The following is a 25305-nucleotide window of genomic DNA, read 5'->3' as shown; positions in this document are numbered from 1 at the left end:
GCCCCCCAAGCCCGGGCTCCTCGCGCCTGCGCGGCCGGCTCCCCGCGCTAGCCTTGCGGAGAGTGTAAAGTGGCGGAGAGGGACGCTCGTGCCACCTCGGGTCCTCCTGCCGTCTCTATCATGGTAACCCCTTCTATGCCGCCGCTCCTCCCGGTGGCCCGAGTCCAGGTGCCCAAAGGGCTCCGTCCCCTGCGACCCCGGATTCCTTAGTTACTGGATGGAGAGTGCTGCGCTTCAGGTGCCATAGCCTCAGTTTCCTCCTTTCTGAAGTAATAAAAATACACTGTGCGCCTCCAAGTGCTTCACATGCGCTAGGTCCTCATCCTAACTAAGGCCTCGGGATAGGTCCTGTCCCCATTTTGCAGATGAGGAGTCAGATCACCTACCGAAAGTCACACACACGGAATACCAGAGCCCGGGCCCGAACCCGTGGAGTTTGTCTCCAAATTCGTGTATTTAACCCTTGACTGTACACAGTGCCTCCTGTCACAGCAGCTGAGAATCCACCACTTCCTCGTGTTAAGTAGCCACCTAGTGAGCACGCACTGGATGTCAGCTGTTACTGTTAGTATTCTTTCAAAAAACACACATTTTAAAATCATTGTCCAAACGGTGGTGTCCTTGCAGGCGAGTCCTTCCGGTCCCTCCTCTGTTCTGTACTTGGCTGACTCTCACCTAAGTGAGAGTGGCAGATGACTTATTGTTTATAATTGTTTTATTATCATCCTTATTGAGAATCAGAAATATAAGAAGCTACAGTTCACTTGTGGAATAACACCTTTCTCAGCCTCAATTTCTCATCTGTGAAATGGGAAAAAGTAAGATCACATGTGAGGTAGTATGTGTAAAAGCTGCTAAGTTCATTATTGGCCTTGAAGTAAACTCACGCAAATGTTAGCGGTCCTTATTACTTATTAGTGTTATTTAAAGTCTATTGCTGGTGGCCACTGTGTAACCTCAAATCTCAGTCAGCATCAGTCATAAGATGTGCATTATTGATTTAATAGCGTCTTTCCGTGGGGTGGGGGCAACAGTGCTGTATTAAATTTGTGTGTCAATAGGAAGATGTCTGAGTCCCTCGCTGAAGTATCACAAAGGTAAATTTTTAAATATACCTTAGATCATAAGGAAGTGTGGCCAGGCATGGCGGCTCACGCCTGTAATCACAGCATTTTGGGAAGCTGAGGCAGATGGATCACTTGAGGTCAGGTGTTCAAGACCAGCCTGACCAACATGGTGAAACCCAGTCACTACTAAAAATACAAAAATTAGATGAGTGTGGTAGCACTCACCTGTATCACAGCTACTCGGGAGGCCGAGGCAGGAGAATCACTTCAAGTTTGCAGTGAGCTGAGATCACCCCACTGCATTCCAGCCTGGGCAACAGAATGAGACTCTGTCTCAGAAAAAGAAAAAAAAAAAGAACAGAAGGAAGTGCTGTTACAATAGAAACAAGTTATTAAGGGTACGAACTGTACATGAGGAAACCTGTGTGCAGGAAAAGCTGCGTGCTTCTGCTCCTCTGAATCAGATCATTGAGTGGGTGTCCTGCAATGACCTGGTTGTTGGGAGGGACAGCCTCCTCCCTCTCCCAGATCATACCCCTTCTTCACTGGTCAAACTGAAAACTTAACGGCGAGATCTGGAACAGCTACATTGGCACCTCAGATGGAAGCCAACACTGAGAATGGAGGAGAAACAAGATAGAAGGAGCCAGCTAGACACTGCATGGCTCCGTGAAAGAGGCTCCCTGCCAGCTGAGACCTTACGGGAGAGAAATCACGTTCACACTCACTGAAACCATTGGTAATTCTGAGTCTCTCTCTTAAGACAACCAAACCAATACCGGCACGTTTCCCAAACATGGGATGGGTTGCAGCAGACATGGCCAGTTCACAGTTAACATCTGTCCTTCCCTTCCACAGTACCAAATCCTTCCCGGGATGCTGCTTCCCATCCATGGCTTAGGTTTTCCACTCCTCTTGGCATCTAAGCATGGCCTTGTGATTGGTTCTCACCAATGGGATGGGATGGAAGCAATACAGGCCTCTTCCAAGCCAAGGCTCTTAAGAAACATGTATGCCCAGGCTAGGCGCAGTGGCTCACACCTGTAATCCCAGCACTTTGGGAGGCTGAGGCGGGAGGATCATGAGGTCAGGAGTTCAAGACTAGCCTCACCAACATGGTGAAACCCTGTCTTTACTACTATTTTGTAAAAATACAAAAATTAGCAGGGCACAGTGGCGGGCGCCTGTAATCCCTGCTACTCAGGAGGCTGAGGCAGGAGAATCGCTTGAACCCGGGAGGTGGAGGCTGCAGTGAGCCAAGATCACACCTCTGCACTCCAGCCTGTGCGACAGAGCCAGACTGTCTCAAGAAAATAAAATAAAAATAAATACAATGGAATATTATTTAGCCTTAAAAAGAAAGACAATTCTGACACGTGCTACAACATGGATGAACCTTGAGGACATGATGGTAAGAGAAATAAGCCAGTCACACAGGACAAATACTCTATGATTCCACTTATATGAGGTACCTAGAGGAGTCACATTCATAGAGACGGAAAGTAGAATGGGGGTTGCCAGGGGCTAGGGGGAAGGGAATGGGGAGTTAGTGTTTATTGGAGACAGAGTTTCCATTTTGCAAGATGAAAAGAGTTCTGGAAATGGATGGGGGTGGTGGGTGCACCAGATGTCAATAGGTTTAACACTGCTGAACTGCACAGCTAAAAATAGTTGAGACATGGCCAGGCACGGTGGCTCACACCTGTAATCCCAGCACTTTGGGAGGCTGAGGCAGGTGGATCACCTGAGGTCAGGAGGTTGAGACCAGTCTGGCCAAGATGGTGAAACCCCGTTTCTACTAAAAATACAAAAATCAGCTGGGCATAGTGTTGCATGCCTGTAGTCCCAGCTATATGGGAGGCTGAGGCAGAAGAATCGCTTGAACCTAGTAGGCGGAGGTTGCCGTGAGCCAAGATCATGCCACTGCAGTCCAGCCTGGGTGACAAGAGTGAAACTCCGTCCCTCCACCAAGAAAAAAAATAGTTAAGACATTTAATTTTGTGTTATATATATTTATATGTCTTTCTACAATTTAAAATGTTTTTAAGGAAAAAAGAAGTACCCCTCTAATGTGATGTGCCATTACCATCTGTGGATTTATTACAGTAGCTTCACTCTTCCCTAACTATTACAGTTTTCAGATGCTAGGCAGTAAAAACGGCAAAGCTCCCTTTCAGGGATGCATCAGCATCTAGATGGAATTTAAATCCTTGAGACCGAATAAAATTGGGTGGAGGGGGTGTCGGTAAGTCTGGAGAGAATCGAACGTGGCTATAACAGCACCGTCCCACCCAACTTGGCCCATCAGTGGCTCTCTCTGGATCCCTCTCTCTGGAGAGTCCACTGCTATGGCACAGATGCCGAGATGTGAGAGGCTAGAAAGCTCACGGCAGCCTTGTTTTGCACCATGGGGAGGAAGCCATTCTGCAGGAGGAGACGATGAAGCCTCACAGAGAGGTGAGAGCTGGAGAGAAACACTTTCCCAGCTGCGTTCTGTGCCCAGGCCGTAGGCTTGGCTGCTTCCTCTCTGCCTAACCTTCCTGAGGTCTGGGTGTTCCACTCTTCCTTCCCTTGAGTGAGTGAGTCTCTCTAGACGTCTTCCAGGAAAGCCCCGTTTTGGATTCTACATTGGTTGAGTGGTGGACGAGGGGAATAGCCACATAGCTCCGTAGTCATCTAGAAAGTCTGAGGTCTCTGGTGGGGGGCATGGGCTGCAGTTCCCACTGGGGAGCCCGTTAGAGCTTTCCTCATGGTTTCCTCCTGAGGGTGTGACCCTAGGCCCAGTGACAGGAACAGCTGCAGCTGGCAGATTGGAGAGGGAGAGTTTGCAGCTGTTGAAATACAATTGCTTAGAAGTCCCCCACACACAGAGAAACACACACAATCACACTTTTCAGACGGTCCTCCTTACCATGATCATCAACAGCCACTTCCTGAGTTTTCGTCATGTCCTAGACATTCTGCTGGGTGCTTTGCTTAGAGGAACATGCTCAACTTTCATCTCTACTCCCAGACATAGCTGGGCCCTGGGAGGCAGCATTGGCAGCATCCACGGACCCGTGAGAAATGCAGAATCCCAGGCCCTGCTCCAAACCTACAGAGTGAGAATCTGCATTTTAACCCAGTGCTCAAGGGATTCTTAGGCATGGCAGACTCCAGGATGCCCAGTTAAATGTGAACTCCAGATCAAAGATGAGAAATTTTTTAGTGTAAAAATGAACCAATACTGGCTGGGCACGGTGGCTCACACCTGTCATCCCAGCACTTTGGGAGGCTGAGGAGGGTGGATCATCTGAGGTCAGGAGTTCGAGACCAGCCTGACCAACATGGCAAAAACCCAACTCTACTAAAAAATACAAAAATCAACCAGGCATGGTGGTGCATGCCTGTAATCCCAGCTACTCTGGAGTCTGAGGCAGGAGAGTCACTTGAACCAGGAGGCGGAGGTTGCAATGAGCTGAGATCGTGCCACTACACTCCAGCCTGGGTGACAGAGCAAGACTCCATCTCAAAATAAAGAAAAGAAAAGAAGAAGAAAATACAGTGCAGCATCCTCATTATTTGTGGATTCTGTATTTGTGAATCTTCAACTCGCTAACATTTATTTGTAGCCTCACATTAATACTCGCAGTGCTTCTGTGGTTCTTCTGGTCACTCACAGACATGCCTAGAGCAGCACACCAAAAAGAAGGAAAACAGCGGCTAGATGGAACAGGGCAGCCCCTGCCTTCTCCCTTCAGTTCTCTTCCTGCAAACAAGCGTCCTTCTCAGCCTATTCAGTGCCACATTTTCCACGTTTTTATGCTTTCTCTCGGTGGCTTTGCTGTTTAAATGCCCCCGGGTGTAGCGTTGAAGTGCTAGCTCACGTTCCTGTCCATAAGATGGTAACGTGCAGAACCTAAATGGGATTGGAGACTGTTCTTCTAAGTGAACTAACTCAGGAATGGAGAGCCAGCGTCGGATGTTCTCTCTCATGAGTGGGAGCTAAACTATGAGGATGCAAAGGCATAAGAATGACACAGTGGCTGGGCGCTGTGGTTCACACCTGCCATCCCAGCACTTTAGGAGGCCGAGGTGGGCGGATCACCTGAGGTCGAGAGTTCAAGACCAGCCTGGCCAACATGGTGAAACCCTGTCTCTACTAAAAATACAAAAATTAGCCAGGTGTGGTGGTGCGGGCCTGTAATCCCAGCTACTCGGGAGGCTGAGGCAGGAGAATCGCTTGAACCCAGGAGGCTGAGGTGTGGTGAGCCGAGATCCCACCACTGCACACCAGCCTAAGGGACAGAGAGGGGGACTGCATCTCAAAAAAAGGAAAAAAAAGGCCGGGTGCGGTGGCTCATGCCTGTAATCCTAGCACTTTGGGGGACCAAGGTAGGTGGATCATGATCAGGAGTTCAAGATCAGCCTGACCAACATGGTGAAATCCTGTCTCTACTAAAAATACAAAAAAGTAGCTGGGCGTGGTGGCACATGCATGTATTCCCAGCATTTTTTAGTGTAAAAAATGGAGAATCTCTTGAACCTGGGAGGCAAAGATTGCAGTGAGCTGAGATTGCACCACTGCACTCAAGCCTGGGCGACAGAGAAAGACTCCGTCTCAAAAAAACTCCAAAAACCAAAAAAACAATATATCAACAAAGGTGTGTTTAAATAAAAACATACATAAAATAAGGCTTGTATTGATGAACATGTGACTAGAGGCTCACAGGAACCTAGCACTGTGTTTCCCTAGGAGCATGGGTATCAGCTGTTCATGGTGACTTTACAGAACTACCAGGAACACAAAGAATTGACTTTAAGTGTATCTTGTTCCATATTTAACAAAATGTAAGCAATAATTGCAAGGATGAATGTATGCGCCAATTCTCAGAAAAACCGAAACATGAATCAGGTATGGATTTGTAGAATTTCCCATGTGACTTCCATAGCACTGTTATAAAGAGGGGGCGTTTACACTCAGTGGGTCTCACCAGTGGATGTTTTTACAGCTGTGGTAACTTCATCCCTTGCAGCAATCAGATGATGACTCTTTGTTTTAGGTTTTTTGTTTTTTTTTTTTGAGACAGAGTCTCTCTCTGTCACCCAGGTTGGAATGCAGTGGTGTGATCTCAGCTCACTGCAACCTCCGCCTCCCTGGTTCAAGCGATTCTCATGCCTAAGCCTCCTGAGTAGCTGCCATTACAGGTGTATGCCACCACGCCCCGCTAATTTTTGTATTTTTAGTATAGACAGGGTTTCGCCACATTGGCCAGGATGGTCTCAAACTCCTGACCTCAGGTGATCCTCCTGCCTCGGCCTCCCAAAGTGCTGGGATTACAGGCATTAGCCACCGAGACTGGTCAGATGATAACTCTCTGGATAATGTGCCATATACTCTCTGACCCTGTTAGGGAAAAACCTCACAGGTGGCCGGGTGCAGTGGCTCACGTCTGTAATCCCAGCACTTTGGGAGGCTGAGGCGAGCGAATCACAAGGTCAGGAGATTGAGACCATCCTGGCCAACATGGTGAAACCCCATCTTTACTAAAACTATAAAAATTAGCCAGGTGTGGTGGTATGCACCTGTAGTCCCAGCTACTTGGGAGGCTGAGGCAGGAGAATCGCTTGAACCCAGGAGGCTGAGGCTGCAGTGAGCCGAGATTGCATCACTGCACCTCAACCTGGGTGACAAAACAAGACTCTATCTCAAAAACAAACAAACAAACAAACCTCACAGGTGTGGCCAGTGCTAAGTGAGGTGCATGAAGCCACTGATCCCAGTGCTCCGACGTAGGAATCGCACACAATCATGAGTCGTTATGACCATCATGGCGATTGTCTAAAGGGGAACGGAGAAGTGGCTCAGTCTGGTTTCAAGGGAGGAAACAGCTAAACAGACCCCACCTCAGGTATTTTATCTACCAAGGATTTGATATAGGAATTAAATGTTCGCAGAGTTGTTGAATGGGCTGAACCCCCTGAGATGACTCACAGAATCACATGCAACCATCCCAGCCAGGAGCCGCCGCCTTTGAAGACTCACCTGTAGCTCTGAGTTCCAGAACATACCCCCGAAGCTGTGATCCAGGGGCCAAGAGCGGCCACTCTCCAAAGCTGCAACCTCTGCCTCCCAGGTTCAAGCCATTATCATGCCTCAGCCTCCCGGGGAGCTGGAATTATAGGTGCCCACCACCATGCCCAGCTAATTTTTGTATGTTTAGTAGAGATGGGGTTTTGCAACATTGGCCAAGCTGGTCTCGATCTCCTGACCTTGTGTTCCGCTCCCCTCGGCCTCCCAAAGTGCTGGGATTACAGGCGTGAGCCACCGAGCCCTGCTGCCCTGCTTCTTAAGCCTTCAGTAGAACTGCTCCCCACTTGCCCCAACACCTGGTAGAGCCCTCTAGCGCAAGCCCTAATGCTCTGAAAGGCCTCTTCTGCCCCCTTGTACAGTGATCCCCTGGAATGCGTCCTCCCTTGCTGAACCAAGATAAATAAACCTCACTGACTGCCAGTGGCCCTTGAATGGCTTTCCGCATCTTACTCGAGTGCACTTAATTAACAAAGCCCAATTCAGTCCAGAACTCTAGCTCTGAGGAGGTCTGGGAAAGGCAGCTGCCATCTCCAACCAGAGAGATTTCTCTCCAGAGAGTAAAGGGGTGGAAGGGGAGTGAGACGGAAGCCCACAATATCACCCTCTGAGAAGCCGTTTTCACTTTGGCCAGACGTTTCGAGATACAGTTGGGAAGAATTTCCAAGGAATTCTCTGCTTTGGCAGTGAGGGTAAAGTCTGCTTGACTCCCTCCTCCTGTAAGCACTGCTCACTCTCTGAACATCTAAGGAAGAGGACAGATCTGGCCAGGTGGAAAACCTGCTGCCTGCACTGGGCGGAGACTTCAGAATACCCTTCTTTTTTTTGTTTTTCTTTTTTTCCTTCAGACAGAGTCTTGCTCTATTACTCAGGCTGGAGTGCTGTGGTGCAATCTCGGCTCATTGCAACCTCCGCCTCCCGGGTTCAAGCGATTCTCCTGCCTCAGCCTCTGGCCTAGCTGGGATTACAGGGTGTCTGTCACCATGCCCGGCTAATTTTTGTATTTTTATTAGAGGCAGGGTTTCATCATGTTGGCCAGGCTGATCTCGAACTCCCAACCTCAGGTGATCCACCCACTTCTGCCTCCCAAAGTTCTGGGATTACACATGTGAGCCACCACGTCCAGCCAGAATGCCCTTCTTGAGCTTCAGTTTCCTCCTGTGAGAGAGGCTCAGGACACCCGGGGTCTCTTGCTGTGTCACCTGGGAAAGTACACTTGCCCCTCTGAACCTCGATTATCCCAGCCGTAAAATGGGGTGATTCTCTGATCACGGGATGAGCATGGGGGAAAATCAGATAATGGGTGGTATGACCCATCATTAAGCATGAACTGCTTCATTAATTTCGTTAATTGCATTATTCTTTTTCAAACGTTTCCTGGGGCCTTGGGGAGCCAAAGATGACTCAGGTTGAGATCCAGCCCACTGGGAGCCTGCACTGCAGGACACAGACTGACATCCCAATGTATGTAGGCCATCCCCCCTTCTGCTGGCTCTTCCCCTCACAGGCTCACTCACTAGTCCATCATCCACTCACCCATAAACACAACCTGAGCCTCCAGATTTGAACCAAGCCCCATCCCTGCCCTGGGGGATCATACTGCTTCAAAGCACCATACAGAGAGAAAAATCTTAATTATTATTTCGGGCAATAATTATAGCATAGCTACAAAGGAGCCGAGAAGCAGGAAGGTAAGAGCTAAATTTGCTGCCAAAGGAATTCTTGCCCTCAGGCCTGGGAAGTGGGGTAAGAACCACTTTCCTTCACTCTTATTGACTCATTCCCAGGCAGGCCCCAAGCCAGGAGCTGGGTACAACAGGCAAGAAGGGTTGGTCTCTGTTGCTGACTTGCTCAGCATGAGGTGGGCAGAGCAGTCACCCAAAAATTGTTGGTGTTTTGTTGTTTTGAGACGAAGCCTCACACTGTTGCCTGGGCTGGAGTGCAGTGACGCGATCTCAACTCACCACACCCTCTGCCTTCTGGGTTCAAGTGACTCTCCTGCCTCAGCCTCCTGAGTAGCTGGGATTACAGGCGCATGCCATCATGCCCGGCTAATTTTTTGTATTTTAGTAGAGACTGGGTTTCACTATGTTGGCCAGACTGGTTTCGAACTCCTGGCCTCGTGATGGGCCCGCCTCAGCCTCCCCAAGTGCTGGGATTACAGAGTGACCCACCATACCCAGCCTGCACTGGAGAGTTTGAAGCAAAAAGTTACATGACCCTATTGAAGTTTCAACAAGATCCCGCTGGGGCTGGGCATGGTGGCTCATGCCTCTCATCCCAGCACTTTGGGAGGCCAAGGCAGGTGGATCACCTGAGGTCAGGAGTTCGAGATCAGCCTGGCCAACATGGTGAAAACCCATCTCTACTAAAAATACAAAAAAAAAAAAAAAATTAGCTGGGCGTGCTGGTGCTCACCTGTAATCCCACTTACTTGGGAGGCTGAGGCAGGAGAATTGCTTGAACCCAGGAGGCGGAGGTTACAGTGAGCTGAGATCACACCATTGTACTCTAGCTTGGGCGACAAGAGGGAAACTCTTTCTCAAAAAAGAAAAAAAAAGAGATCCATCTGATGAATGGGTAAACAAAATATGGTTTGTGTATACAACAGAATATTAATGCAATCTTGAAAAGGAAGGAGATTTTGACACATGCTACAACATGGATGAATCTTGAGGACATTATTCTGTTAAACAAGCCAGTCACAAGAGACAAATACTGTATGATTCCACTTACATGAAGTATTAATGGAGTCAAAATCACAGAAACCAGGCCCCGTGTGGTGGCTCATGACTGTAATACCAACACTTCAGGAGGCCGAGGCAGGTGGATCACTTGAGCCCAGGAGTTCAAGCCCAGTCTGGGTAACATGGCGAAACCCTGTCGCTACTAAAAAGAAAAATAAAATGTACAAAAAACCTGAGCGTGGTTGTACACACCTGTAGTCTCAGCTACTTGGGGGGCTGAGGTGGGGCAATTGCTTGAGCCTGGGAGGCGGAGGTCACAGTGAGCCGAGATTGAGCCACTGTACTCCAGCCTGGGCGACAGAGGCAGACCCTGACTCAAAAACAAACAAACAATCAAACAAAAATACAGAAACCAAAAACAGAATGGTGATTGGCCAGGGGCTCAGGGGAGAGAGGAATGGATGGTTCACGTTTAATGGGTATAATTTCAATTTGGGAAGATGAAGAATTCCGGATATGGACAGTGGTGATGATTACACAGCTTGAATGCACTTACTGCTACTGAACTGTATCTTAATGATGATTAAGATGGTAATTTTTATGATGTATATATTTTACCACAATAAAAAATATAAGGAAGATCCCTCTGTTTGCTGTGTGGAGCAGGAACAGAGGGGCAGGAGGCAGAAGAGGCCAGAGTGGAAAAATGACAATGTCTAAAGATGCCACGGGGACTTTGACAAGGTGGTAGCTGTGGACAGAAGAGCTGTGGACAGATTCTGACTCTATTTTGAAAACAAAGCCAATAGGACCTGATGATAGATTGCATGTGGAGGATGATAAAAAAGAAATTGGCCGGGCGCAGGGGCTCAGCTTGTACTCACAGCACTTTGGGAGGCTAAGACAGATCCGTTGAGGCCAGGAGTTCAAGACCAGCCTGGCCAACATCGCAAACCCCATCTCTATTAAAAATTCAAAAATTACCTGGGCATGGTGGTGCATGCCTGTAAACCCAGCTACTCAGGAGGCTGAGGCACAAGAACCGCTTGAGACTGGGAGTTGGAAGTTGCAGTGAGTTGTGATTGCACCACTGCACTCCAGCCTAGGCAACAGAGCCAAACTCAGTATCGGGGGGAGGAATCAAGGGCCGCTTTTCTATTCTTGGCCTGAACATTTGGATGAATGATGGACTTGCTTTCTAAGATGGTGAAGTAGTGGGAATGAACAAGTTACTTTGTAAGGTGAGGGAGGGAGTGAAAAATTCTTTACTGCCCACCGTAGGTTTGAGAGGCCTATTAGGAAATCCAAGTGGAGATATCAAGTAGGCCATCAGAGATAAATGGGAAGATCAGTGTGTTCTAGGCGCACAAAGGAGACATGATTGGAACTCATTAAACAAGAGGAGAAGACAGGGGCAGATAGATGGGCCAGGGCAGGTTAGGTCACCGTGGGCAAACTGGTCACAAAGTTCTGAGTCAGCCACTCATCGCTTGTGAATTCTGGGGACAGTTGTTCATTTATGAATATGGTAAGAGGAACAACTTCCACTGTCTTCCTTTTGATGGCAAGGAGTCTTCAGATCAGCCGGAGAGGCAGGGGAGGAGAGGGGGATTCTCTTATCCTTATTATACAGAAGAGGAAATTTGCCGCAGGCTGGGGTAGGGCTAACCCTGGCCCACTAGGCTGGCATGAGCCATAATCAGTCCTGGAACTATCTAGATAAAAAGCTTCAGCTGATCTCTTCAGATGTCTTTCTGCCTTAAAATGCAAGCATGCTTCTTCAGTTCTGAGAAGGAGAAAAGAAACTGAGGCCTCAGGACCGGGCGGTAGTCTGTCCAACAAGGGCACACCGAGCACGCGTCGCTGGTAGCGCTCTCCCCCAGTTCACACCAGGGAAAACTGCGGCCAAAGAGAGGGCGGTGTCCGGTCCAGGTTCACACAAGAAGAGCCAAACCGAGGCCCCCGCGCTGGCCCCCTCCTGAGCCGCCGCCCACCCCGGAACAGGAGGGCAGCCCGCTTACGTCCTGATTCCTGGCACCGACATCGATCCTTAAGTTCTGCCGGGGTGGAGAGGGAGGACAAGAAAAAAAAATGCAATCCGTAGTCAAGGAGACGTAGCCTGCACTCCTGGCGCAGAACTCTTGCTTTGTCTCCTCCTCCTCCTCCTCGTCGCTTTCCAGCTTCTAGAGCCCCGGAGGCCCCACCTCCCAAATGCTCGGCCGATACCCAGCCTCCCTGGGTCTCCACGACAACGCTGCCGTGGCCCCTCCTTCTCCTCCTCCCTTTTTTTTTTTTTTTTTTCCCGCGGCACGTCTGCGCATGCCCAGGGTCCGCACGCAGACCACTGGGAAGCCTCTTCGTGCATTCTGGGAAATGTAGTCCAAAGCCTGACCCGCTCAGCGAGCCCGCAACAGTAGCGCCATCAAGGCCCAGTAGGCCGCAGACGACGCTTTTGTGCATCTTGGGAAATGTAGTTCCAGTGTTGGCGAAGACGCCACGCGGTGACAAACCGGGGTGCGCCCACGGCGAGGGCCAATGCGCAGCCGCCTTTGCCGCGGTGCTTCCTGGGAGGTGTAGTTCGGGGCGAGGCCGGAGCCGCAGGGAGCGGGTTGTTGGGCTGAACGATCGACTCGGAGCCTGGGGTGGCGGGAGGGGGACGGGGAAGTTTGGCGCAAAGCCTGCCGGGGCATGGAGTCCCGATGAGCTTTGTGCGCATGTGCGGGGAGGTGAGGGGGCTTGGGGGGCCTCGCCTGAGAGAGTGAGGTGAGCAAGGGGGGAAGGAGGGAGGGATTGGAGGGGAGCGGTTGGAAGAGGGAGGGACCAGCGGTACGACGGGAAGAGGGGCGCCGGGGGCCTCTGGAGGGAGAGATGGGAGTCTAGGGCGTAGGGGTGAAGGGGGCTGAGTGATGGGGGAGGGGCTGTGAGAGGGAACTAGAGGGGGAGGGGCTTGGAGAGGGACGGGTGGGTAGTGGGAGGGGGTCGTGGATCCTGAGGTCCTGGACGCGGGAGAGAGAAGCTGTGGGAGGGGATGGGGGAGGGACGGCTGGGGGAGGGGGAGGGGCGGAGGGGAGGAAAGGGGGAGGGACAGATGGGGGAGGGACAGGTGGGGGAGGGGACGCAAGCAGGGGTTGGTCTGTGAGATGAAAGCTCAGTGGGAAGCTGGACGCTGCAAGGAAGTGCGGGGGCGCTGGGACCGGACCCCTTCGGAAAGGTTTGCGGGAAGGGGTTTCCGGGGACGTGGTGGCTGTAACGTAGATACGGTGCAGGCGGCTCATTCTGTGCGCTGCTTTTACAAGTGCAACTTTTACAGAGCGTGGGATTCCTGAAGATGAGAATCAGTGCCCTCTTTTGCTGCCTTCTCGATGAAGAGCACCTGCCTTTTTAGTTTGTTGCAAGGCATTAGGTTCGGTAACGTGTAAAGTGCTTAGAAACTGTGTTTATTATCATCCGAAGTTGACCCCTGCCACCTCTACCCCAGTCAAGATGAAGTCACCCTCCTTTATGTCCGATTTTAACGCCTATTCCAATTTACACGTAGTGTTTTCAATCCGTGTGCGTGTTCACAGCAATGTCCTCGGGCACCTCGCAGGGAACCTTCTGCAAAGTAACCCTAAGTCTCCGCACTCACTAGCGGGGTGCGGTTCTCAGCATTTTTGGTTTCCTTCTATCACTCTACAGCCAAGGAAATGGAGATACCATGTACTACAAAAGGTGCCTTGTACCTTGTCCAAGGACACAGAGCTGGTAGGAGGAAGAGCTGGAATTTGCTCCAGGGCCTTTGTGCTGTGGGTAAATATTTGTCCAATGGGCTAGCGGCCCTCAACCAGGAGTGGTTTTGTCCCCCAGGGGACATGTGGCAATGTCTAGAGACTTTTTTGTTGTTGTCCCAGGTGGGGAAGTGCTCCTGGCATCTCCTGGAAAGAGGCAGAGATGCTGGTGGGCGTCGTATGTGGCACAGTATCAGGCTCAAGTGCCATTCATGTGGAGGTTGGGAAACTTCAGTAGACAAACCGGTCTTCCTGGAGAACTGACTCTTTGGAGGGCCACTTCTTAGGCTCCCAGCAGCGTCTTGAGAGGAAGGAGCTGTTGTTAGTCCTGTCACAGGAGGAGAAAGGAAGCACAGAGAGGGCAGGTCACATGTCCACAGTCACACTGCTGATGAGTGGCAGAGCTGGAAGTTGAAGCCAGCCAGCCAAGCTCCACAGACCCTTAGCCACGATATTGACATGGTATTAACCCAGGATGCGTGGGTGCTGGTGCCATGGTACTAGGTGGATCTGGTGTGGACTCTGGAATCACATCTAGGTCCCATTTGTAGCTCCTTCACTCTCTGAGTATCTCTCTGTGGTATAAGGGGACCCATCTTCCCAGAGCTCACAGGTCTGTTGGGAACCCATCTTCCCAGCTCACAGGTCTGTCTGCAAGACATCCAAGGTGCCTGGCTCTAGGCTGGACTGTGCTTTGCAGACACAGACAGCTAGAAGGCAGGGTTACAGCTGTTGAATGCATGTAGCACAGGACGCTCATTGGATGCTAGGGTGGACTTACATGCTGGAATGCCCTTACTTTTCAGCATGTGCTGTCTTGGGGGCAGGCCTCGTGCTGGGTGGCCCCAGGGACCCAGAGAAGAGTTGGACCTGGTCACTGCCCCAAAGAGCTTACTTTCTGGACAGCCCAGGGTGCAGTGTAACCTGTGTTCACCTCTGAGATTGCAGACAGAGTCAGATTGACGCCTATGGCCTTGCTCTCTGGCGGAAATTCCTCCCCAGCGCCAGAGGGATCTTTTTTTATAACAGAGCACGCATCTCTGTGGCTTTTGAGACTTGCATCTGGCCCAGGTGTTCTGATAAGCCTTCCTGCCTGCTCCCAGGTTAATCAGTCCTTAAACTGATGGGTGGGCGGGGTGGGAGATGATGCTGTGGCCTGGCTCTGGAGCCAGACAGACATGGATGTGCAAGTCCAGGCTCTGCCACGTGTGAGCTGAGTGGCTTTGGGCAAGACATCTCCACTTTCTCCATCTGCAACTCAGGGGTAATAATGCCAACCTCCTGGGATTGATCAGCCTACAAAGTTATTTGAGTGCTAGCCACAATGCTGGGGTTGGAATTTGTAGTCTCTTGCGTGCATGGAGCTTAAATTGGAGTGAAGAAAGCACACAGATATCGTAACACTAGATCTTGCTAAATGCTAAAAGAAAACCAGTAAGGGTGCCGTGTTAGCTGCTGGGGGAAGGCACGTGGGTGCAGCACTGGAGGGGGTGATCTGGGGAGGCTCTCCAAGAGGGGAGTGGTCGCACTGAGGCCTCAGTCATGAGGAGTCAGGTAAGCAAAGATCAGCGGGGAGGCAGCAGCAGGTGCAGAGGCCATGGGGTGGGCACTAGCCTTCAGTCTGGGAAGATGGAGAGTGAGCCAGACCTGGTGTGATGGTGGCTCACGCCTGTAATCCCCACACGTTGAGAGGCCAAGGTGGAAGGATCACTTGAGTCCAGCAGTTTGAGACCAGCCTGGGCAATATAGCGAGACCCTGTATCTACAAAAAAATATATAAAAATTAGCTGGGTGTGGTGGTGTGCACCTGCGGTCCCAGCTACTCGGGTGGCTGAGCCGGGAGGATGGCTTGAGCCCAGGAGGTCGGGGCTGCAATGAGCTGAGAGGTCACACTGCTGCACTCCAGCCGGGGTGACGACAGACAGCCAAGGGAGCCGCTGTGGCTGGAGTATAGAGAATCAGGAAGCAAGGAAGAGACAAGAAAGCAGGACCCCGCTGCATGGCCTCGTGGCCGTAGTAAGGAATTTGCATTTTGAGCGTCATAGGAAGCAGTTGGAGGGTGTCGAGCAGGGAAGTGACAGGATTTACAGTGAAAGTTTTTGTGATCGCTGTGGAGTGATTCCACTTTAGGTGGCGAGAGCAGGCAGGCACAAGGGACCTTGAGGCAGCCGCCCCAGCAACAAGCTGATGTTTGTGGCTGGCGACATGGCGGTCAGGAGCCCAGGCGGAAGATTGTCTGAATGCAGACTTCCTCTCAGGCCTCACCAGCTAGAAGCAGATTACGTGGCTACCCGCTGCCTTGTGGTCAAGGGGACTTTGCTGTGGTTCCTTATGATACAGGACAAGCTGCTGTCATGAAGAGACCCCAAGTACATTGCCCCAGAGAAGACAGCACTGATTCTTTTCTCCCATACTAGTCCATAGGAGTTCTGGGACGGCCGGCGCCTGAGCCCCATGGGGTCATCAGGGGCCCTTTTATCCTGATCTTCCAGTGTCCTTGAGGTCAGGGGTCGGCAGTCCTTCTGTGAAGAGCCAGTGAGTAATTATCTCTGGCTCTGTGGGCAGCCTTGCCGGCTGTCCAGACCCTGTTGCAGCCACTCAGCAGGTCCAAGGCAGCCGTGGACAGTGTATGACATCTGCTAATCCCAAATGTGACTGGGGCTGCAGTGTGCTTGGCCGGGCTACGGACTCATTGTCTGCATCCATTCAAATTCATATGCTGGCAGCGGTCCCCCATGTGATGGCACTGGGAGGTGGGGCCCTCTTGCATGGGATTAGTGCCCTTCTAAGAAGAGACAGGAGAGCTCGCTGCCCACCTCTCTTGCTGCCATGTGAGGACATAGGAGGAGGCCGTCCGCAGCCTGCAAGAGGTGCTCACCCAAACCCGACAGTGCTGGCCCCCAGACCGCAGACTCCCCGAGAAGGGACTGAGACAGGCTGCTGGGCGAGCACCGTGGACTGAGCTGCTTAAACAACACGAGTTGATTTATCAGTTCTGCGGGCTGGAAGGTCAGAATGTCGGCATGGCTGGTTCCCGTTGAGGGCCTCTGCCAGGCTCTGGGAGGCCTCCTTGCTGTGTGTTCCTGTTAGCAGAGATGGACAGATTCCTGGTATCCCTTCCTCTTGTAGGGTCACAGTCCTATTAGGCCCAGCTCTTGTGACCTCAGTTAACCTCCATTACCAGCTAAAAGCTCCATCTCCAAATATGGTCACACAGGGTGAGGGCTTCCACACATGAATTCTGGGGGACAGATTCAGGCCACAGCAGTTAGTTGGGGTGGCTTCTGAGCAGGCTGCAAAGTATCTGCTGCCGGGGTGTGGGGTGCTCTGCCCCACGAGTCCAGCGAGGGTGGTGCTGAGGGTGCCCCGCTGCTGCCAGGCCTCCTGCAAGCTCTTCTCGTGTTTTCTGGTTGAATCCTCTGGACAGGCTGTGGGAGGAGCTGCAGGACTGAGGTACAGAGGCTCGGAGCCCAGCGAGGGGCCAAGCTGGGACTTGACCCTGTGGGATTCTAGGAAGTGGACACCGTTTCCTCACCACCCGAGTGCGTGCCACCCCTCACGCAGACCTCTTTGCCCCCTGGGACACACGGGGCAGGTGAGTGCTTTATCTTACAGGGGAAACCGGGGCACACAGGCCGGGCCTATCCTGGACACGTGGGCGGCTCAGAAGTGAGGGTTCCACGCCTGGCATGGTGGCTCACGCCTGTAATCCCAGCACTTTGGAAGGCTGAGGCTGGTGGATTGCTCGAGGTCGCGAGTTTGAGACCAGCCTGGCTAACATGTGAAACCCCGACTCTACTAAAAATACAAAAATTAGCTGGGCTTGGTGGTGAGCGCCCGTAATCCCAGCTACTCGGGAGGCTGAGGCAGGAGGATCGCCTGAACCCGGGAGCTGAAGTTGCATTGAGCCGAGATTGCATCACTGCACTCCAGCGTGGGCAACAGAGCGAGACTCTGGTTAAAAACAGGAGTGTGGGTCCTGGTGTGAGTCTGGGCACCGCAGGCGGGGGTCTCGACGGGTGGTGGTCTCGGTGGGAGGGCGGGGTGGGGGAGGCCTGGTGGACTGGGGTCTTGGCTCTGGGGGCAGGGTTCTAACCGGTTTGTTCCCTTGCAGGCGCTGCTGTCCGGAGGCCCCATGGAGGTGGCGGTGCCTGTGAAGCAGGAGGCCGAGGGCCTGGCGCTGGACTCTCCGTGGCACCGCTTCCGCCGCTTCCACCTGGGTGATGCGCCAGGCCCTCGAGAGGCGCTGGGGCTGCTCCGTGCCCTGTGCCGAGACTGGCTGCAGCCTGAGGTGCACACCAAGGAGCAGATGCTGGAGCTGCTGGTGCTGGAACAATTCCTGAGCGCGCTGCCTGCCGACACGCAGGCCTGGGTGTGCAGCCGCCAGCCGCAGAGCGGGGAGGAGGCGGTGGCCCTGCTGGAGGAGCTCTGGGTGAGCCTGGTGGGGCTGGGACGGGGTGGGGCGGGGAGGGAGAGGAGAGGGTGTCGGGGAAGCCACCAGGAGGCTGAGGGAGGAACACTGCTTAACCCCGAAAACCAGCGAAATGCACGGTGGGGAGGCCGAGGGACAGTGTGGAGGGACAGTCCACGTGGGCACCCTCCATCCCAACACCAGCCGCAGTCAGGAGGCCCTAAGACCCGGGCATACTTGCGAGTTCTCTCATAGGACGCTTAGCCATGGTCACGGTCAGGAGGATGCGCTGGAAGCAGCTGGGAAGAGGGCCAGGTGGACGCCACCGAGAACAGCTATCAGCTGTCCTCTCCCCTCACTCCTCCCGAACCAGCAGGGATGTTCCTCAGACCTCGGTGTCCTGGGTTCTTACTGGGGACTCCTCCTGGCTCTGTGAGTCTGACCTCAGCCTTCAGCCCCCCGAAGGTCAAGGACGTCACCTGGCCCAAACTCCACCCCAAATCCATCTTGCTGTGGGCTGGCCTGAGGCCCCCCAGGCAGGCAGACCCTCCTCATGCCTGAGGCTCCAGGGGCTGAGAGGTGACTTCCCAGGGGCGGAGGGCAAAAGCCAGGCCTCTCACTGGGCAGTTTGGATTCTTGACCACACAGCAGGCCTGTGCCGAGTCACTGTCTGGGTGAAGTCTGGGTGCACAGCCACACCCATTCGCTTACGTCATCCGTGGCTGACTCTTGCCACCTCGACGACAACAGACGGCCCGTGAAGCCTGAAGCGTTGACTGCCTGGCCCCGTAGGGGAAGCCCCATAAAGGAGGCTGGCAGCCTGGCTTAGAGTGCCCTGTCCAGGGGGATGTGCAGTGTGAGCCGCAGATGCCATCTGAAGGGTTCTAGTCGCCACGTTCAAAAAGGTGAAAAGAAACTGGTGAATTTAGTTTTAATAATCTACGTCAGTGACCCCGGTGTATTCAAAATACTGTCCTTTGATTACGTGGCACTCTAACGCGGCCGGCAGCTGCCTTGTGGGGTGTGGGTGATGAGCAGGGGGCAGCCACACAAACGTCTGAGAAGAGTGGGTCCAGGCCACGGGAACAGCCCATGCAAAGGCCCTGGGGCATCTTGAGCAGCAGAGGGACCTGAGTGTGAGGGGTGTTTGCAGTGAGGCTAGAGTCCCCAGTGGCAGGAGGGCGTAGAGTCAGAGCAGTCGGGTGTTCCTTCTAAGTGCATACCGAGTACCTGGTGGGTGCTGAGAGGGAGCAGCAGAAAGGTGGCATCTCGGTGAGGCAACGTGAGCAGAGCTTTCAGTCCACGGCAGCCAGGCGTCCTTCCTTTCTTCCAGAGGGAGCAGCTCCTGTGAAGGCTGCCAGCAGCCCCATCCATCTCCCTTCTCGTGCAGCCTGCCCAGCCCCCAAACACTCCCCGCTTTCTGTCTGGGATACACCTTGCTGCTCCTCTGCTCCCACCTCCCAGCCCTTCTGTGCTGACTCTGGCTTCTCTATCCTCACTCTCCTTCCAGGCCATTGTTCCCCGACGTGGGTTGTAACAAATCACCACAAGGCCAGCGGCTGACAAATCACACAAGTCTGTAATTGTAGTGGAGGTCAGAAGTCCAAAATGGGTCTCATGGCCCAAAATCCAGGTGTCTGCAGAGCCACGGTCCTTCTCAAGGCTCTGGGAGAGAATCTGTCGTGCCTTTTCCAGCTTCTGGAGGCTGCCCACATTCCGTGGCTCCTGGCCCTTCCTCCATCCTCAGAGTGCTGCACTCCGACCTCTGCTTCCATTCCCGTCACTTCTCTGACCTTGACCCTGTTAGGTCCTGTGGTCATCTCTTTTAAATTTTACTTTAAGTTCTGGGATACATGTGCAGAACGTGTAGGTTTGTTGCATAGGTATACGTGTGCCATGGTGGTTTGCTGCACCACATGCATCAGGTGTTTGTCCCGATGCTCTCCCTCCCCTAATCCCCTATACCCCAACAGGCCCTGGTGTGTGACGTTCCCCTCCTTGTGTCCATGTGTTCTCATCATTCAGCTTCCACATAATTATGAGAACATGCAGTGTTTGATTTTCTGTTCCTGTTGTTAGTTTGCTGAGGATGATGGTTTCCAGCTTCATCCATGTCCCTGCAAAGGACATGAACTCATCCTTTTTCATGGCTGCATAGTATTCCATGGTGTACTGTGGCCACTTCTTAGGATGCCTGTGATGACATTGGGCGGTCAGGATAATTCAGGGTAGCTTCCCGATGTCAGTGCTTAATTCCCTCCCGTCTGCAGAGTCCCCGTTGCCCTGAGACAGCATGTGACAGGTTCTGAGGATAGGGACGTGTGTGTCATGGGGCCATTATTCTGTCTGCCACAGAGGTGAGGTGAACGTGAGGTGAACCGGGGGTGGAATAGAACTCACGTGGAATCGGTCAGCGTGGGTTACGCCCTTTCCAGTTTTCATGAATCTCAGAACAGGTCCTGGCACATGGGTGCTGTATAGGTAGATTTCAGCCACTGTTACTACTCTGACCTCGTGCCATCTGTTTCTTTGGCATTAAAACGTTCTTTTAGGTAAAGATGGTTAAAGTAGGTGGAGGTTGTTGTTGCTTTTAATGTATATATCTTGCAGAATAAATCCCTTCCATTTGGGGATGAGTGGGGGTTCTACTGCTTAGTGAATCTAAAAGTTCAGGAATCAGCTTGACGAAGTGGCTCATGCCTGTAATCCCAGCACTTTGGGAGGCCGAGGCAGGTGGATCACGAGGTCAGGAGTTTGAGACCAGCCTGGCCAAGATGGTGAAACCCCATCTCTACTAAAAATATGAAAACTAGCTGGGTGTGGTGGTGGGCACCTGTAATCCCAGCTACTCGAGAGACTAAGGCAGGAGAATCTCTTGAACCCGGGAGTTGGATGTTGCAGTGAGCCAAGACTGTGCCACTGCACTCCAGCCTGGGTGACAGAGTGAGACTCTGTCTCAAAAAAAAAAGTTGGGGAATCACTGGGCCTCTGGGCCAGCAGGACTCCTGTGCGCTGCTCTCCGCTTGCTCCGGGGCGAACATCTCTCCTGTATCTGTACTTCTCTTTCTTTAATGACAGCAGGTCTCAGGCTCACAGCCTTCTCTTATCGGTGGCCACATGGACTGGAATAACACTGCTGTGAGTGACTGAGTCTCCCATGACATCTCTCTCTGCCACATGATACTGGCTTTCCATTTCCAGCAGTGATACAACATGGTCTTAAGTCAGTGTTGTTTTAGTTTTAGGTAAAAGAATAGTAACAGCCTCGGTGATCAGCATTGCAGCTGGCAGTGGTGCATAGACAGCTGACATCTGCGGGCGTGGCTGTGGATTGGGGTTTCTTGGCGTCTGGTCTGTGGGTCCTTGCCTACCTCAGAGTTTTCACCGAGGCACTGCAGGATGAGAAAGACAAGGACAGCCAAGGAGAGGCTCATGTGCTGGTAGAAAACGGTGAAGATCACCTGGAAACCTCTTCTTGTCCTGCAGTGGAGGGAATGGCTGAGCCTCCCAGCCTCCTCTTGTCCTGCTTTGAAACACAGGGTTTGACAGGAAGACAGGGCAGAGAATCAGGTCTGCCCAGAGAGATCCAATGGCCTGGCTGTAGTCACTGAGCATCTAGCCTCAGGCACACAGTAGTCAGAGAGTACAGTTTGAGACCTGGGGGCAGGGTGTCCACCAGCAGGGAAATGAGAAAGGCTGGTGGGTCGGGCCTCGGAGGCCGGGAGAGGCAGGTCAAACCTGTACCTGGTTAGTGTGACACAACGTGCCCCTGGGGCTCCAGAGGCAGCCAGGAGCACAGGAAAAGAGGCAGGTTAGCTGTTCAGTGCAAAAGCAAAACCTAGCAGGAAAGCAGAGGACAGGCGGATGATCAAGCCCCAAACTCAACCAATGCTAGAACAGCGCAAACCTTCCGCAAGCAGATGAGGAGGAAAACAGGACATGGCGCAGACACCGGTGGTGGGAGCAGGCAGAGCTGGGCGGTGGAGCAGACTCGGGAGCTGCTGAGACCACCACATGCCGCACATGTGATGCATTCGGAGTCCTGGAGGAAACGGACAGTTTCTAGGAAAGTAGAAATCACCAACACATGCTCATGACAAAGTGGCAGGTGCAAGAGGAAGGTAGAAACCAGAGTAGGGAGAGATAATCAAGGTGATTAAAGACCTTGCCTGATAGAAGGCCCCAGGTTCTGGCATTTCCATGTAAGTTCTGCCAGACCTCCAAGGAACGGACCTTTTTTTTTTTTTTTTTTTTTTTTTTGATGTGGAGTCTTGCTCTGTCGCCCAGGCTGGAGTGTAGTGGCATGATCTCAGCTCACTGCATTCTCTACCTCCCAGGCTCAAGCAATTCTCCTGTCCCAGCCTCCTGAGTAGCTGGCATTACAGGCACTTGCCACCATGCCTGCTTAATTTTTTTGTATTTTTAGTAGAGATGGGGTTTCATCATGTTGACCAGGCTGGTCTTGAACTCCTGGCCTCAAGTGAGGTTGGAAAGGGTTACCCATTCCCTCCACAGCAGAAGAGGAGGAGGCCTCCTGGAGTGCAGTGGCACAATCTCAGCTCACTGCAATCTCTGCCTACGGTTTCAAGCGATTCTCCTGCCTCAGCCTCCCCATTATCTGGGATTATAAGTGCCTACCACCACACCCGGCTAATTTTATATATTTTTAAAAGAGAGGGGGTTTCACCATGTTGGCCAGGCTGGTCTTGAACTCCTAACCTTGGCCTTCCAAAGTGCTGGGATTACAGGTGTGAGCCACCCCGCCAGGCCCAAACAGTGTGCTTTTAAGGAAGACTGGGAATGCTTTCTGCTGAATCTTATCACCAGCCAGTCAAATTTTAGGTATTGCTAATTTTCCTTTTTTTCCTTTCTTTGCTTTTTTTTTTGAAGACAGAGTCTCACCCTGTGGCCCAGGCAGGAGGGCAATGGTGTGATCTCAGCTTACTGCAATCTCCACCTCCCAGGGTTCAAGTGATTCTCCTGCCTCAGCCTCCTGAGTAGCTGGGATTACAGGCGCTCACCACCATGTCCAGCTAATTTTGTTATCTTTAGTAGAGATGGGGTTTCACCGTGTTGGCCAAGCTGGTCTCAAACTCCTGACCTCATGATCCACCTGCTTCAGCCTCCCAAAGTGCTGGGATTGCAGGCGTGAGTCACCACAACTGGCCTAGGCATTGCTAATTTTCATACCAACCATTGTTTTGTGATTCAGGTACTCTGGCCAAAAAGTTTTGAGACGGAAAATGTGTGTAACACATGGGCCAGCTCCCATCGGCACCAGAAGAATTCTGATCTTCTTCCCTTGGGGACATGGTTTTAAATGAATGATATAGCAGTGCCAAGAAACCCCAGCCAGAGTTGGACTGAAACTTTTTAAGCTTGGTCTTCCTGGCTGGTGCCATCCCGCTTGGCAGCTGTTCTGCCGTCTTACACCAAGAAAAGTTGTTTCTGAACCTCGTTGACTTTCTTCCAAGTTGAAAGTAGCTCCTGTATTCTGCATTTTGTTAAGGAGTTTGCACTTTATCCAAAGGGCAGGAACAAGCTGAAGACAGACCTGAGGCAGGTGTATTAGTTATTTCTTGCTGCGTGACAGATCACCTCAAACTCAGGGGTGTAAAACAGCAAACCTCTGTGAGCTCAGAAAGCCCCTGTGGGCCAGGAGTTTGGGGCCAGCTCCAGGGTCTCCGGTGAGCTCACAGTGGCAGTGTGGGCCAGGCTGTCATTTGAAGGCTGGTGGTTTCCAGACGGCTCCCCAGCAGGGGCTTGGCAGGACGCCTTGGTTCCTCCCCTGTGGGCCTCTCTGTGGGTGGCCTCTCCTCCAGCATGACTGTGACTTCACCACAGCAGGGGTGGATTTCACAGGGATGGGATTCCACAGCTGGTTGACCGTGTCAGGAGCAGGAGAAATAGAGGTTCTCACTCAGGTTTGGCCCTTACTCAGGTTTCTGAGTTCCAGATGTGCGCTCTCATTTCAGGGCCCAGCAACCTCCCCCGACGGGTCGTCAGTGACGGGGGTGTCTCAGGACGTGACGCAGGGCCCCGGGGCGGCAGGTGGAAAGGAAGACAGTGGGATGATTCCCTTAGGTGAGCCAATGGCCTCCCTGATTCCCCCTGCCAGCCCCCAGCACTAAGGGGTTGTTTGGTGAACAATCCTGGCACCAGGACAAGGGCAGACTTGGACCCCTACCCTTGAGGAGCCCCAGGGTTTGGACCCAAGGCCCAGCGTTGGGGGGTGCTGGTGGGCCCCGGGGTCAGAGGTTGGGAGTGCATGTGGGCCTCAGGGTGGGAGATCCACCCATCCATCCATATATCATGCATCCATCTATCCATCATCCACCTTCCATCTATCCATTCCTGTCATACAGCTACCCATTTACCCATCCATCCAGCCGTCACTCACCTATCCCCCCTCACACCAATCCCACCATCCCTCTGTCATCCATCCATCATCACTCATCTATACATCACCCACCCATTCATCCATATGCTTATCCACCCATGTACTCACCTGTTCATCATCTGTCCACCCACCTGTCATCCATCCACCATCCATCAATCCATCCATCATCCATCATCATCCACCCATCATCTATCCACCATCCATCAATCCATCCATCATTCATCCATCCATCATTCATCCATCCATCATCATCCACCCATCATCCATCCACCATCCATCATCCGTCCATCATCCACCCTCATATTCATCATCTACCCATCCATCAATCCATCCATCAATCCATTCATCCTCCATCCATCCATCATCCATCCATCATCTACCCTCACATTCATCTACTCATCCATCAATCTATCCATCATCCACCTATCATCCATCCATCCATCCATTCATCATTTATCCATCATCCATCCATCCATCGTCCATTATCCACCCATTCATCATTCATCTATCCATCATCCACCCTCACATTCATCATCTACTCATCCATCAATCCACCCATCATCCACCTATCATCCATCCATCCATCATCCATCCATCATCCATCCATCCATCCATCATCCGTTCATCAATCCATCATCCATTCATCATCCATTCATCAATCCATCCATCATCCATCATCCATCCATCCATCCCATCTATCCATCCATCATCCATCATCCATCATCCATCCATCCATCCTCCATTCATCATCCATCATCCATCCATCATCCATCCATCCATCATCCATCCATCCATCATCTATCCATCCATCCTCCATCCTTCATCCATCCATCCTCCATCCATCATCGATCCATCCATCCATCATCCCTCCATCCATCCATCCATTCATCATCCATTCATCCA

General features: G+C 52.1%; 1 protein-coding gene and 1 long non-coding RNA gene across 11 annotated transcripts in view; one reads left to right on the top strand and one right to left on the bottom strand.

Moving 5' to 3' along the window:
* Window positions 1-3058: 3058 nt before the first annotated feature.
* On the bottom strand, window positions 3059-12089 carry LOC116539868. The gene is made up of 3 exons (XR_004264224.1): window positions 11846-12089; window positions 3979-4161; window positions 3059-3869 (listed from the first exon to the last, which is right to left on the bottom strand). It is a non-coding gene; the product is annotated as an uncharacterized LOC116539868 (long non-coding RNA).
* Window positions 12090-12238: 149 nt separating this feature from the next.
* Window positions 12239-25305, top strand: part of ZNF444 (zinc finger protein 444) — a 15280-nt gene continuing 2213 nt past the window's right edge. For 2 of the 10 annotated variants that reach the window (XM_032263044.1, XM_032263043.1), the window contains exons 1-4: window positions 12931-13613; window positions 17019-17186; window positions 17706-18023; window positions 23978-24086. In XM_032263044.1, coding sequence (XP_032118935.1) covers window positions 13308-13613; window positions 17019-17186; window positions 17706-18023; window positions 23978-24086 — 901 coding nt within the window. In that variant the 5' untranslated portion in view covers window positions 12931-13307. Of the gene's footprint in view, window positions 12339-12414; window positions 12588-12612; window positions 12708-12930; window positions 13614-15413; window positions 16810-17018; window positions 17187-17705; window positions 18024-23977; window positions 24087-25305 lie in introns of those variants that run through there. The other 8 variants (XM_032263048.1, XM_032263054.1, XM_032263049.1 and 5 more) reach the window with 8 other exon arrangements.

Source organism: Sapajus apella, unplaced genomic scaffold (genome assembly GCF_009761245.1).
Source record: "Sapajus apella isolate SASKATOON/1434 unplaced genomic scaffold, GSC_monkey_1.0 scaffold135, whole genome shotgun sequence".
Lineage (NCBI taxonomy): Eukaryota > Metazoa > Chordata > Mammalia > Primates > Cebidae > Sapajus > Sapajus apella.
Note: the sequence above shows the minus strand (reverse complement) of the source record. Positions and strands in the feature narration are given on the sequence as shown.